General features: G+C 39.7%; 1 protein-coding gene across 1 annotated transcript in view; it reads right to left on the bottom strand.

Moving 5' to 3' along the window:
• The window catches only part of LOC128987478 (vacuolar protein sorting-associated protein 37A-like), a 27,886-nt gene extending 15,855 nt beyond the window's left edge, over positions 1-12,031 (bottom strand). The window contains exons 1-3 of the mRNA XM_054408340.1: positions 11,764-12,031; positions 7,202-7,391; positions 4,277-4,388 (exon numbers count right to left, since the gene is read on the bottom strand). Coding sequence (XP_054264315.1) covers positions 4,277-4,388; positions 7,202-7,391; positions 11,764-11,840 — 379 coding nt within the window. The 5' untranslated portion in view covers positions 11,841-12,031. The remainder of the gene's footprint in view (positions 1-4,276; positions 4,389-7,201; positions 7,392-11,763) is intronic.
• Between the last annotated feature and the right edge of the window lie 180 nt (positions 12,032-12,211).

Genomic DNA, 12,211 nt, shown 5'->3' with positions numbered 1-12,211 from the left:
AGACCACTGGGCGGTCGTTGGGGGGAACTCAAACCCTAGCGGACAATTCCTGGTCATAATAATTGACGAAAACTCCCTGCAGAAGCTGAAGTCTCTTGCGATGCGCCCATTCTTGGGCTGCGAGAGGGTAACCTTCAGGTTGCATGGGAGCAAGGATCCCCACAAGTAGAGGATGGTTGCGGTGCTCCAGATAAATCTCCAACACAGCAAGGCGGCTACGGCTACGCTTTGCCAGAAAATTCTTGCCGGCCGCATAGGCGTGGCTCTGATCCAGGAGCCATGGACCGCAGGAGGCAGAATCATGGGGATGAGCACCGCAAAAGGTGAGTTGATATATGATACTGACAGTGACAAACCTAGAGCTTGCATTTTTGTCAGTAGAAATATTAAGACACTGAAAGTCACTAATCTCTGTTCTAGGGATTGTGCCGTGACCGAGGTATACGGGCAGATGGGTGACGGTAACGTCAAAATCCTGCTTGCCTCAGTATACCTGCCATATGACTCCCAGGAACCACCACCGACCAGAGAAATGAGGATGGTGGTCGAATATGGAGCCAGGGAAAGAAAACACCTGCTGTTGGGCTGCGACGCCAATGCCCATCATGTGGCCTGGGGCAGCAGCAATATCAATGAGAGAGGTGAGAGCTTGTTAAGTTTTGTAGCTGAATCTAATTTAGTTATACTTAATAAGGGATCCAAACCAACCTTTAGACAGAGGAGAGGGGTGGTACTAAGGGAAGAGGTTTTGGACATAACCTTGGCCAGTAATTATGCGGCGACAAAGGTTGTAAAATGGGGGGTATCTGATGATCACTCAGCGTCAGATCACAGCTACATTGAATTCACTATAGGTTCGATCTGTGTAAAAGAGACCTATAGGAACGTTAGAAGGACAGACTGGAACCAGTATCGAGAGGTGCTAGGGGACAGACTAAGACAATTAAAAGACACAGAAGGGCATGGGGTGGAGAGTATGGCGAATTCTCTAAATGCGGCCATACTAAGCTCATACCAAGAAGCGTGCCCAGAGACTGTAAAGAACATGTCTAGGCAAGCCTGCTGGTGGAATAGGGGGCTAGAAGCTCTGAGGAGGAAGGTTCGCAGACTGTATAATGTGGCAAAACGTACAGGAAATTGGAACAACTACTCAGAGATGCTCACTGTTTACAATAGGACAATTAGAAGAGCTAAGAAAGAGTCATGGAGAGAATTCTGTCAGAACATGGAGAGTGTTTCTGAATGTGCAAAGCTTCATAGGGTACTAGCTCGAGGTCAAGCTAATCCTTTAGGAACAATGCTTAAGGAGGATGGTACATATACAGACGGCCCAGAAGAAGTGCTGGAGAGCCTTTTGAGCGCTCACTTCCCAGGATCCTTACAACCGCAGAGCACAGTCCAGGTGGAGATAGAAAGAGAGACTAGGGTGCGGACGGTAAGAGAAGATTGGGCCTGCGCTAGGGCTGTGATTACCTATAACGGTATCAAATGGGCGCTTAGGGCATTTCAACCATTTAAAGCTCCTGGTACCGATGGCATCTATCCTGGGTTTTTGCAGGAAGGTGGGGACCAGTTGATACTCCCCTTGGTGCGTCTTTTCAGGACCAGCTTAGCCAGTGGAGTTATACCAACAGCATGGAGGACCTCAAGGGTGGTATTCATACCGAAGCCCGGAAGGGATACATATGCTGTGCCCAAGGCTTTCAGACCAATCAGCCTTACATCGTTTCTCCTGAAGACCATGGAGAAATTAGTGGATAGACGAATAAAGGATAGGGTCTTGGTAAGCCATCCTTTGCATCCGAACCAACATGCCTACCAGAAGGGAAAGTCATGCGAAACAGCCCTGCATGCGCTGGTTAGTAAGATTGAAAGTGCTATCTCGAACAAGGAAATAGCGGTGGCTGCATTTCTTGATATAGAAGGAGCTTTTGACAACACCAGTACTCGCTCTATTGTATCAAAGCTGGTGTCAAGAAATGTGGAAAGCACTGTAGTGAGGTGGATAGCCAACATGCTCGAAAGTAGGAGAGCGCAAGCTTCTCTGTGTGGGACGGTGAGAGAGGTCAAGGCCCAAAGAGGGTGTCCACAGGGTGGCGTCTTGTCACCAAATCTGTGGAATCTGGTGGTTGACGATCTCCTGTCCGAGCTCAATGCACAGGGCATGTACGCTCAAGGATATGCTGACGATATTGTTGTACTAATAAGAGGAAAATTTATGAACACTTGCCTGGAACTCATGCAGAGGGCATTGTCCATAGTGGAGAGGTGGTGTAACCAGGAAGGTCTGAGGGTCAATCCAATGAAGACTGTAATGGTACCATTTACAAGGAAGAGAAATGTTGATATCGCTAGAGTACCAACTCTCTTCGGTAATCAGATCCAGGTTAAGAGGGAGTTCAAGTACCTAGGAATAAGGCTGGACGACAAGCTCACCTGGAACAGCCATTTGGCACATATAACGCAACGTTCTCAGACCACACTTATGATGATGAGGCGGGCTGTTGGGAAGACCTGGGGTCTAAGTCCACAAATGACTAACTGGCTATACACTAGGGTCGCAAGACCGATGATAGTGTATGGCTCGGTGGTCTGGTGGACCAAGGTAATGCAAACTACCGCTGTAAAGAGACTACAAAAGATCCAGCGAGTAGCATGCCTTAGCATCACAGGAGCCATGAGAGGCACTCCAACTGCAGCCCTGGAAGTAGTGCTAAACCTGCCACCTCTCGACATCATTGTGAAAGGAGAGGCAAGGATGGCAGCCTACAGAATGGCTTGTAGTGGCAACTGGAAGTATAATGCCTCCAGTGAGCACACAAGAATTGTAGACAAGGTGCAAAAGAACTCCTTGGAAATGCTACCAGACAGGATGGTGAAGATCACAGATCTAGAAAAACCATACAATGTTAACATTGTTGACAGGGATGCCTGGGATAAGGGTGAACCTGAATTCATGAAAAGGGGGATCACCTGGTATACGGATGGCTCAAAAAAGCCAACGGGCACGGGGGCTGGAATATATGGAGTCAGACCCAAGGTGCAGTTATGCGTAAGTTTGGGAAAAATGGCCACTGTATTCCAGGCAGAAGTGGTGGCCCTGTCTGAGTGTGCGAGAGTGTGTTTGAAGCGCGGTCTTATAGGCCACACTATATACATGAACTCAGACAGCAAAGCAGCACTAATGGCACTTGACAGTTTCGACTTTACCTCCAAGGCTGTATGGGACTGTCATCAAGCCATGAAAGCCCTGGGAAAGACCAACAGGATCATCCTTAGTTGGGTTCCAGGGCATAAAGGTATTGCTGGCAATGAGGGAGCTGACAAGTGGGCAAACAAAGGAGCTGAAAGCCCGCTCATGGGTCCAGAGCCGACGTGTGGTATTGCTTACAACACAGCACGGAGAGCTGTTCGCCAGTGGATGGGCATAGAACATCAAAGGAACTGGGAAAGAACAGAAGGAAATGTACAGTCAAAGAGAATGCTGAAGGCACCTACAGGTGCGATAGCGGCAGAAGCCCTTGGGCTGAGTAGGAAGACCCTGCGGAAGGTGGTTGGCTTTATTAGCGGCCATTGGGTATTCCGTGGACATTTACACAAGATGGGAATTCAAGTTGAAAGCCTCTTATGTAGGAAATGTGGAGAGGAGGAGGAGACAGCATTCCACGTGATATTTATGTGCCCAGCCCTACAAGGTCTGCGCATGAGATCCCTTGGCCTATCGACTGGAGATCAAAGGGAAGAACGGGTCACCATTGTCAAAAGGATCTCACGGTTCACAAAGGACCTGGGATTTGACAAAGAATGAGGACCTGTGAATGAGGGTGCACAATAAGCTGTTCTAGCTGCGTTGCAATCCCATGGTTACTTGAAGCCTGGCCCTCTATTAAAAAAAAAAAAAAAAAAAAAAAAACAGGATAGATACAATAGTTTACATTTTTACTTTAAAGAGGTAGGCCTCGCGAACCTTGTATATTCTCTTTATGTGGCACAGCAAGGCTTATGCATGTAACATATGAAACTGAACTAGGAGTGAGCCAGTACAACAATAAACAATTGTAGGCCTACTATTCTAAGTTGCGGGACCTAAATACGTACCCAACACATGGCTGCTACTCTTTCTGCCTGGGTTTCATAGTCCTTTGAGCTACTGACTAGGCCACTTACTAACTAGATAGCACACTTATATCGGTATAATTAAGGCTTCCCAAAGGCTACTCAGGTTCTACCTATATTGCTTGAAGCTTACATTCTCTAAGACTGTAACTGAACTTACCTCTCTGAGTGCAGGGGGGAGAGACAGTCCCCCCCAGTAGAGGAGGGGGTCGCAGTTCTAACTCTCTCACAATCGCTTGAACAACTCGGCCCAGGTCTGAGTGGACGGTGAACTATAAGAAATTATGTTTGTTATTAATTTGCTTGGGTTTTAATCACTGCAAATCAATAGCAACTAAAACTGAACAGGCAAGAAGAGGAACGCATCTAGTTTTTGTATCTCTTCAACCAAGAGACAACTTGACATGGATACAACTTGACCCGGACAAAAAAGGATACAGCTTGATGGTGACACACCCGTTAAGTTTTATCATCCAACCTGTATGACAGGGTCCACAGAATTTGGTGAATAAAATCAAAGTTTTTTGAGAATACGGTTTAAAAATTTCCTTAGACACATATTACACAGGCACATGGGGAGCGAGCTGGTCTAGTGGTCATAGCGCAGGACTTTGGTCCCTGAGTTCCTAGGTTTCAATCCTGCCAAATCACCAATGGATTTTATCAAAGTGATATTGCGGCAACCCCTAGGTCTAGCCTGGAGTAATATGAAAAACAATTCCGGGCTCGTCTAGGACTTTCTAGCGTCCTAGGACAAAAAAATGTGAGCAAACTTGACTACTCAGATTATTTGAAGAATTGTGTTAAGAAAACAGATTCTAGTAATAGCAATTTTAATTTAAAACTAGTTAACGAATAAACAATATTGTCTGTGGTTAGTAAACTGAGCTATTCTCGTTCAGAAGATGTCTATGGAATGTCAAACTTTTTGCTGAAGAACATTGCTGATGTAATATTGCAGCCTTTGACTTTTATTGTAAATTCAATTCTTGCTATTGGATGTTTTCCTTATTGCTTGAAAGTTACAAAGTAATATCAGTTTACAAGAAGGGCGATGTAAAACAACCAGAGAACTATAGGTCAGTAGCGATTGTTCCCATATTGAGCAAGATTATTAAAATAAAAAATAATAAAAGTTTAAGTTTTTTTTATTTTTATTGTAAATCCAGAATCAAGTAGCAATGGATATAGAATAATACCCCTGCTGCAGCAAACCTGCCGACTAAGCGAATTTCCATTTGCCTGGATTGATTTTCAATTAATATTAACATTATGTTAAACGAGTACCTAGGTTAGCTGCTACAGGGAAACTAATAAAGTGTGCTTTTTATTAAAATATCAATATCTTAGTATGAAATAAATAAATCCGCCAAGTTTGATCAAAATGTATCCATATAAGTAAACAAGCCAACTAGAACATTTTATAATATTCTCCATAAGAATAACATGGTACAGTAATTTTAATTAACAATTTTTTGAATTTTTTCCGTAACCAATGACCGTACAAAAACACTTTGATATACTAAATTGTTTGTTTTGCTATGCTCTTTAAAAAGGTCTGGAGAAAAATTAATAAATTTTGTGTTTTAAGGGTAAAAAATGAGAAAACCCCCTTTCCCATGGTCCGATCATGCTGGTTCGCGAACTCATTTCGGTTTATCCTGTCTTACACCTTCAAACCAAATTTTATCAAAATCAGAAAAAAAACTCAAGTTATCGTCTGGATGGACAAATATACATATATAAAGATTTGAACGAATGGTGTTTTTGGCCTCTGGGGACATCAAAATGAAAAAGTAAATCGGTCCCGGTTTACCATGAGACCTACGGTAATAACTTCCCTATAGGGAAATTCGCTAAAATAAAACAAACTTGTTTTTATCTATAATACTTTTCTCGTGGTAGGACGCGTAAGTCTTCAGAATATCTCCCAAGTCCAGGCCACATCTTCCCCTCAATATTAGAACCAGCATTTTGGTGTCCTGTAACATTTTTGGAAAACTTTTATTCTTTTTAAATTACTGTAGATTTTTGGTAGCGTGTGTGGAGTGGAAATGTATTTACCGTATGTCATTTTGCTTATTCCTTTGAAGAACCTACATGTTTTGTTTTGGAACCAGTACAACCATCACAATCAGCCTAATCCTATAGGCCTACCGGTACTTAAAACAAAAACTTTGTAAACTAAACTAAAACTATTTTTGTTAATGGAATTCAGTTAGCCTAAATAGATGGTGACCCTCAATTATATCATAAAAAAGATGTCATTAACTGTAACAAAACATTATTTCATGTATTTAAATTTAAGTGTAAATTGTAGAGCCAGAAGTATAATTATCAAAAATAACACATAATTTTAAAGCATGGAGACAATTTGTTAGCGATCAAGTGCTGAAACAGTGTAACGTCAACCTCAGTATATAAAATAGAACAATAGGCTATACTATTCTGGCAGCAATCTTAAATACACTTATAGGCCTAGTTTTATCCTTAGCCTTTATATAGGGCCTATAACTAAGTTTATGTCCAAGATGCTCACAATTAAGATTATAGGCTACAAGACAATTCTACAGCCAGTGTTATTGTATCGAAGTGAAACATGGGCCCTCTACAAAAGAACTCAAGGACGTTTGATGGTGTTTGAAAATAAAGTAGGCTACTTCGAAAAATATTCCGCCCAGTTTATGAAGAAGGAGTTGGGGCATAAGAAAAAATAGAGAGCTACATGCCCTATACAAAGAGCCTGATATGATTGCGCTTATAAAATACCAAATAATTAGTTGGTTAGGTCATGTACTTCGGAGACAGGAAGGCACAAGACTGAACGAGGTTTGTGAGGACGTGCCTACAGGATTTAACGTCTTTTGGGTGGGCCTAGATTAAGATGGTATGAACAATTTAAGAAGGATGTGATCCAGTGCGGAGGAACAATCCGAATGGCGGAGGATAGAGAAGAGTGGAGGAGGCTAATCTACGAGGCGAAAAATGAACTGAGATTTGTGACGCCCCATCTGTAAGGAGGCTAAGTAAGTAAGTTGGTTTATGTTCTTGTGGAGTTGTTGTAATCTCAGCAAAATGGACTTACATTCAACAGCCCCGGAGCTCCAGTCACTTCTCCGTTCTCTGTCACCCAAGGATGCTGCACAGCTGGGACTATCTTTAGCACGGGCTTCTCTAGAGGAAAGTCAGGACCAAGAATGACCAACAGCGATAGGTTATTGCTGCCGGATATGAAGTCTACTCTGTACTCACTGTCTTCTTTCACCTCGGACACACTATTCATAGAAATTATTAGAAAATCTGAAAACTTGTGTAATTCTTTGATTAGGCCTACCTACTTTTAGTTCTCAAACTAGGTTACCTATAACCTAGACCCTATAGGCTACCTATCTTTAGCAAAAAATTTATTAAGGTAATTTTTACGGTACTCAGGATTTACTTTTAGCCTATCGATAGGACTTTAGACGCAGTGTAGTGAAATGTACAGTTGATATGATGAGGTCTTCCCTTGGCAATCATAATATTATCGATCCAACGAAATAGATTTCAAATCCTAAGGTTCATCATCAGTCTGGATCTAGCTTACATGGTCCACTTGATACTTGATGTCTTCGTCTTTGACCCAGCTTGTGGGATTGATTGCGTCAGATGCCTTTCGGCTATTTTGATATATTTTGATAATTGATATGCTAACCACTGGAAATTTTATCCTTGCAGATTACTGAGACTTCTTAGCCTAAGTTAATCTCATATTGACCTCAACTATACAAAATGTTCTCTTTTGTAATTTGTTGCAATAAATTCTTGATTTTTGATTCTTGATTCTATTTCTTTCCCGTGAAAAGTGGGATTTCTTCTGCATCATTCAGGGTACATACTGGCCATTATAATATTTCATTTTTGATGTGGTTCTTGAAATTTGAAGTTGTAAGGCTTTTCGCGTTAGCTGAGGGGCTGTTGAACAGTGTTGTGGCTGCAATTGGAAAGGATTTTTGTGTTTTACTAAGCCTGCATTTTTGGACTTCCAGATTTTGAGCTTTAAACGAGTTTGATGTTGGTGTTGGTAGTTCTGTCATTAAAAAAATTGATATTCTGTTTGATGTAGTTTAGAGAGTTGAAAATATCTATAGGCTATAAATAAAATTTGAGTTTTGTCTGTACATTGCTCAAAATTATAAATTTTTAGGTTATTTTTCCGTTTTATACATTTAAGAAGCCGAAACAAGTCTCATCTCCATTTCTGTCTGTTGGTCTGTCTGTTACGGCATTTTACACGGCCGTCTCCTGAAAAACGAGAGTTTACCTATCAAGATCCAAATCAATTTAATGTATTTACTGGATTGGCGATTGTCTTTAGCCATTAAAATATGGCCTCACTATTTTTCAATAAAATTACGGATGTTTAAAAACTTGATTTCGTACGATTTTTGTCAAGTTTTCTCCCAATGTCCATCACATAATCATCTATGAAGTAACGAACAGCTGTACGGATCAATATGATTTTCTCTAGCTGTCACTGATTTTTACGTTAAACGTTGTTTACAAATACCACAAACATTTTCAATAACGTTTTGAAAGCAAAATCCAAACCAAGTGAGATTAAAAACTATTTTCCATACATAAAGGATTTAATTAATCGAAAGTTTAATCATGTCTATTGTAACCAAGCTTTAAGAGATTTGTGTATAAAATTGTTCTGAAGTTTTAAATACCGGGAAAAAGACCTTGATTGAATCAGTGGCGTATAGGGCTGGGAACTTATATTTATAAATCATCGTCGCCAATAGCTTAGTAACAAGGTTTTCACTCATTGACGGCGTTTCAATGGCGGTTGTGTGAAGTGTGAAAAATCATAACTGCAGTGGGTGATTGTAACAGAGGTTTGCCGGTTTACGGATGATGCTAAACTCGCTTTTCCAATGTGTCACTTTCGGTTTCTACTCACCGCTATGTGCTGCAATCGCTGGACCATACAGCCAATAAGCCCATAGACTGTATCTTGGGTACGTAGGCCTACCCAATGATTAATGACAACCTATTCGACGACAATCCTTGATACCGGTACTTTTCCCTACAATACATGGCCTACCTACTTAGGAAATCAAATTAAAAACGTTAAAAAACACAACATTGTGTGATTTTTTCACATTTCCTTCATATGTTAACTAGGTACATATACTTACGAAACATTGTTTAGGGACGAAATCTTTTAAATAACAAAAAGCTCTTTGGATGAGGTTGTTTTGTTCAAACTGTGACCAAAATTTTTAGGCCCTACATTAAAAGTGTTTACAAATAATGCAATTAATGGGAAATAACGTTGATTTTCGTTAACTTTTTGTCAGAAAATCCAAAACCAAGAGATTAACTCATTTACGTGGTCGGATGTACTAATAGTTCTCAACTGTAAACATTGGTTTTTGGTAAGTTACTGGTTTTTTCCTTAGAACCGGTGGTATCAACAAGAATAATTTTTACGTAGGCTACCAACACATCACTATTACAAATTAGTTATCGTTAGTATTGCACCTTAGGACAGTAGTATTCAATTTAACTAATGTCTTAATGTATAAGTTTTGCTTTTTCTTTATATGTCATTATAGGTTTATATATAATAGTTTTGCCAGCACATCTGAAAATATGCAAACCAAACGCTGTTCTTTATATAATAAGGTTTCAACTGACTACTATAAGATCTCCGTGCGTAGAACCGGCACACAGCTATTACTGGTTATAAACTGTGAAGATTCTAAATTTTTTTAAAGAGGTTACAGTGTTCAAGGTCATGAGTCGAAGCCATTTACTCTTAGTACTTTCTTTTGCAGAATAAGAGCATCACTGCAGGCAGCCGAGTGTCCCCACAACAGAAGACCATAGCTCAAATTTGACTGTGGAACAAGGCATGATAAATTCCCAGAAGGTGTTCCACAGTCAACGCCTTTGTCAATTTACTAATAGGCCTAAGACAAATTACTCTTGATAATTTTGCACAAGCGGGTACACTTCCATATCTGTTGGCACAAACAACCGAATGAGTAATATTGATTATTCGATGGTTTAATTTGATATGACGTTTGGTTAGTTAGGTAAGGTTAACCTTACCTAACTAACCAAACGATATATCGAAAAATCGATCAATATTTTCACTCAGTTGTTTGTACCAAAAGATATGGAAGTGTACCCGCACAAACCTTGGCCACATGAAAATTCAAATCAAGCCTGTTATCTAGCCAGAAGCCTAGAATTTTGACTGGTTCATTGTTCCCTGCTGGAATTTCTCTTTTAAGAGACAATAATATTCTTTGAGTCTTATCTTCATTCAGTTTTAACTTGTTGCTACTGTAACCAGTTCTTTGCAGAGGTGAAGGTTTCATTGGCAATTCATGAGATACTACATTGATACTGTGGTATGCGTGAACATGTCCTCAATCAAGTGTTCATAGTGGAAGTTTACAGTAATATATTATTTGTTTGACCTGATTTTTGTCTCACTGTTTGGTTACAAATCTAGTGGACGAGTTATGGTGTATAATTCCTAGTATTAATTGGTTTTACGTACTTTTAAATGACAGTATACTCAAATAACAAGAAACGAATTGTAAACAAAACACAACCTATACAGTAAACCTGACAAAAATAAAATTGGCTTCGTAATAATTTGATGCGTGTATAGAATTAAATAAACTATTATTAAAGGAAATGGTCATTACAATACATAAATACTAAAAAAAAAAACAACTAAAACTAACTAATGAAACATATCAATAATTCCAATAATCATCACTACTGACCGAATGACATTTTCAAACGAATTGCATCTCTCTCTCTCTTCCTCCCCTCCCCCCACCCGCGAGCTCAACAGTTACAGTTCAATGCCCACAACCTCTCCTCTCCCCCCCCCAAACACAAACACGGGCGCGCGCGCTGCCCGCGCTCCACAGTACACACACACACATGCACTAGTTATTGGCGAAGTTATTGGCAGCTTCACAGAAGTCATTGGCATCTGACATAACGTCTTCAACACTTCAATTCTTTGTTTACCAAGGTTGAGTCATCAATCTCAACCAAATATCCAAAGTTAGATCCTCCAGAAGGGTTTCGTAAAAGAAAAAATAACACAGAATAGCTTAATGTACAATAAACATGAATTTGACATATAAATTAGGACAAAAACCATGGATCGACAATATTAGGGTTGCTAGGATAAGACCAAAACATCGAATATCAATGACTACTCGCTCAATATTCATATATAATACCTAACTTATTCTAACTAATTTACTGTATAAGTTATATTTGACTAATCAAATGAAATAGTTGATATATCAAATAGTCTATAAGTTATATTGATAATTTTCATTCGAATGAGTGTAGGAAATAAACTAAAATGCAGCTGACGAATTGGTCTAATTATCAGGATTAGGCCTACTGGTAGTACTCACTAGTGTGGACGTTAAACTTAATCCACACCAGGGAGTATTGCATCCAATTAGCCTACTTTATATGATATGGTCTAAGCCTTAAGCCTTGGAGTACTAGATAGGCTAAGCCTAAGCCTGAGTTATTATTGTAAGTAGGCTATCATATGAGCAATAAGCGCCTAGGCTAGCTTAGTGAAATATAAAAAAAAATAGGTTCACTTACTTTGCATTGAATATCTTAAGAGTGTCTATTTGTCTTCTTCTTTTTGATAGTATATTATCAAACATAGTGGGTAACATAATTAAGTAACAGTAGCCTATGGGAAACAACTAACTTATAGAGCACAAAAAAGCTAGGTTATGTGTAGTAAGTTAGGCCTACTACATGAAATCCTATTTCCTATTACACTATACCGGTAATGAATGAATTAACCATAATAAAACACAAATAAAAGAAGCTCCATAAACCACTCCCCCATATTAACCAAACATGTTAATGTTTATAAATTGATAGATTTATAAAGGTCAAAGGTCTAAAAAAATACAAAACAACACGAAGAGAAGAGAAGAAGAGAATAATAAAATGAAATGAAATGAAATGAGATCGACGTCAGCCTCAGATGGAGATTGGATTGGAGTGGACTGAGAGGAGATGGAAATGGAATCGGCAT

Source organism: Macrosteles quadrilineatus, unplaced genomic scaffold, assembly GCF_028750875.1.
Source record: "Macrosteles quadrilineatus isolate MER2022 unplaced genomic scaffold, UCM_ALF_1.0 Scaffold_2__2_contigs__length_208266976, whole genome shotgun sequence".
Classification (NCBI taxonomy): domain Eukaryota; kingdom Metazoa; phylum Arthropoda; class Insecta; order Hemiptera; family Cicadellidae; genus Macrosteles; species Macrosteles quadrilineatus.
The sequence above is the reverse complement of the archived record's forward strand: the minus strand, read 5'-3'. Positions and strand labels throughout refer to the sequence as shown.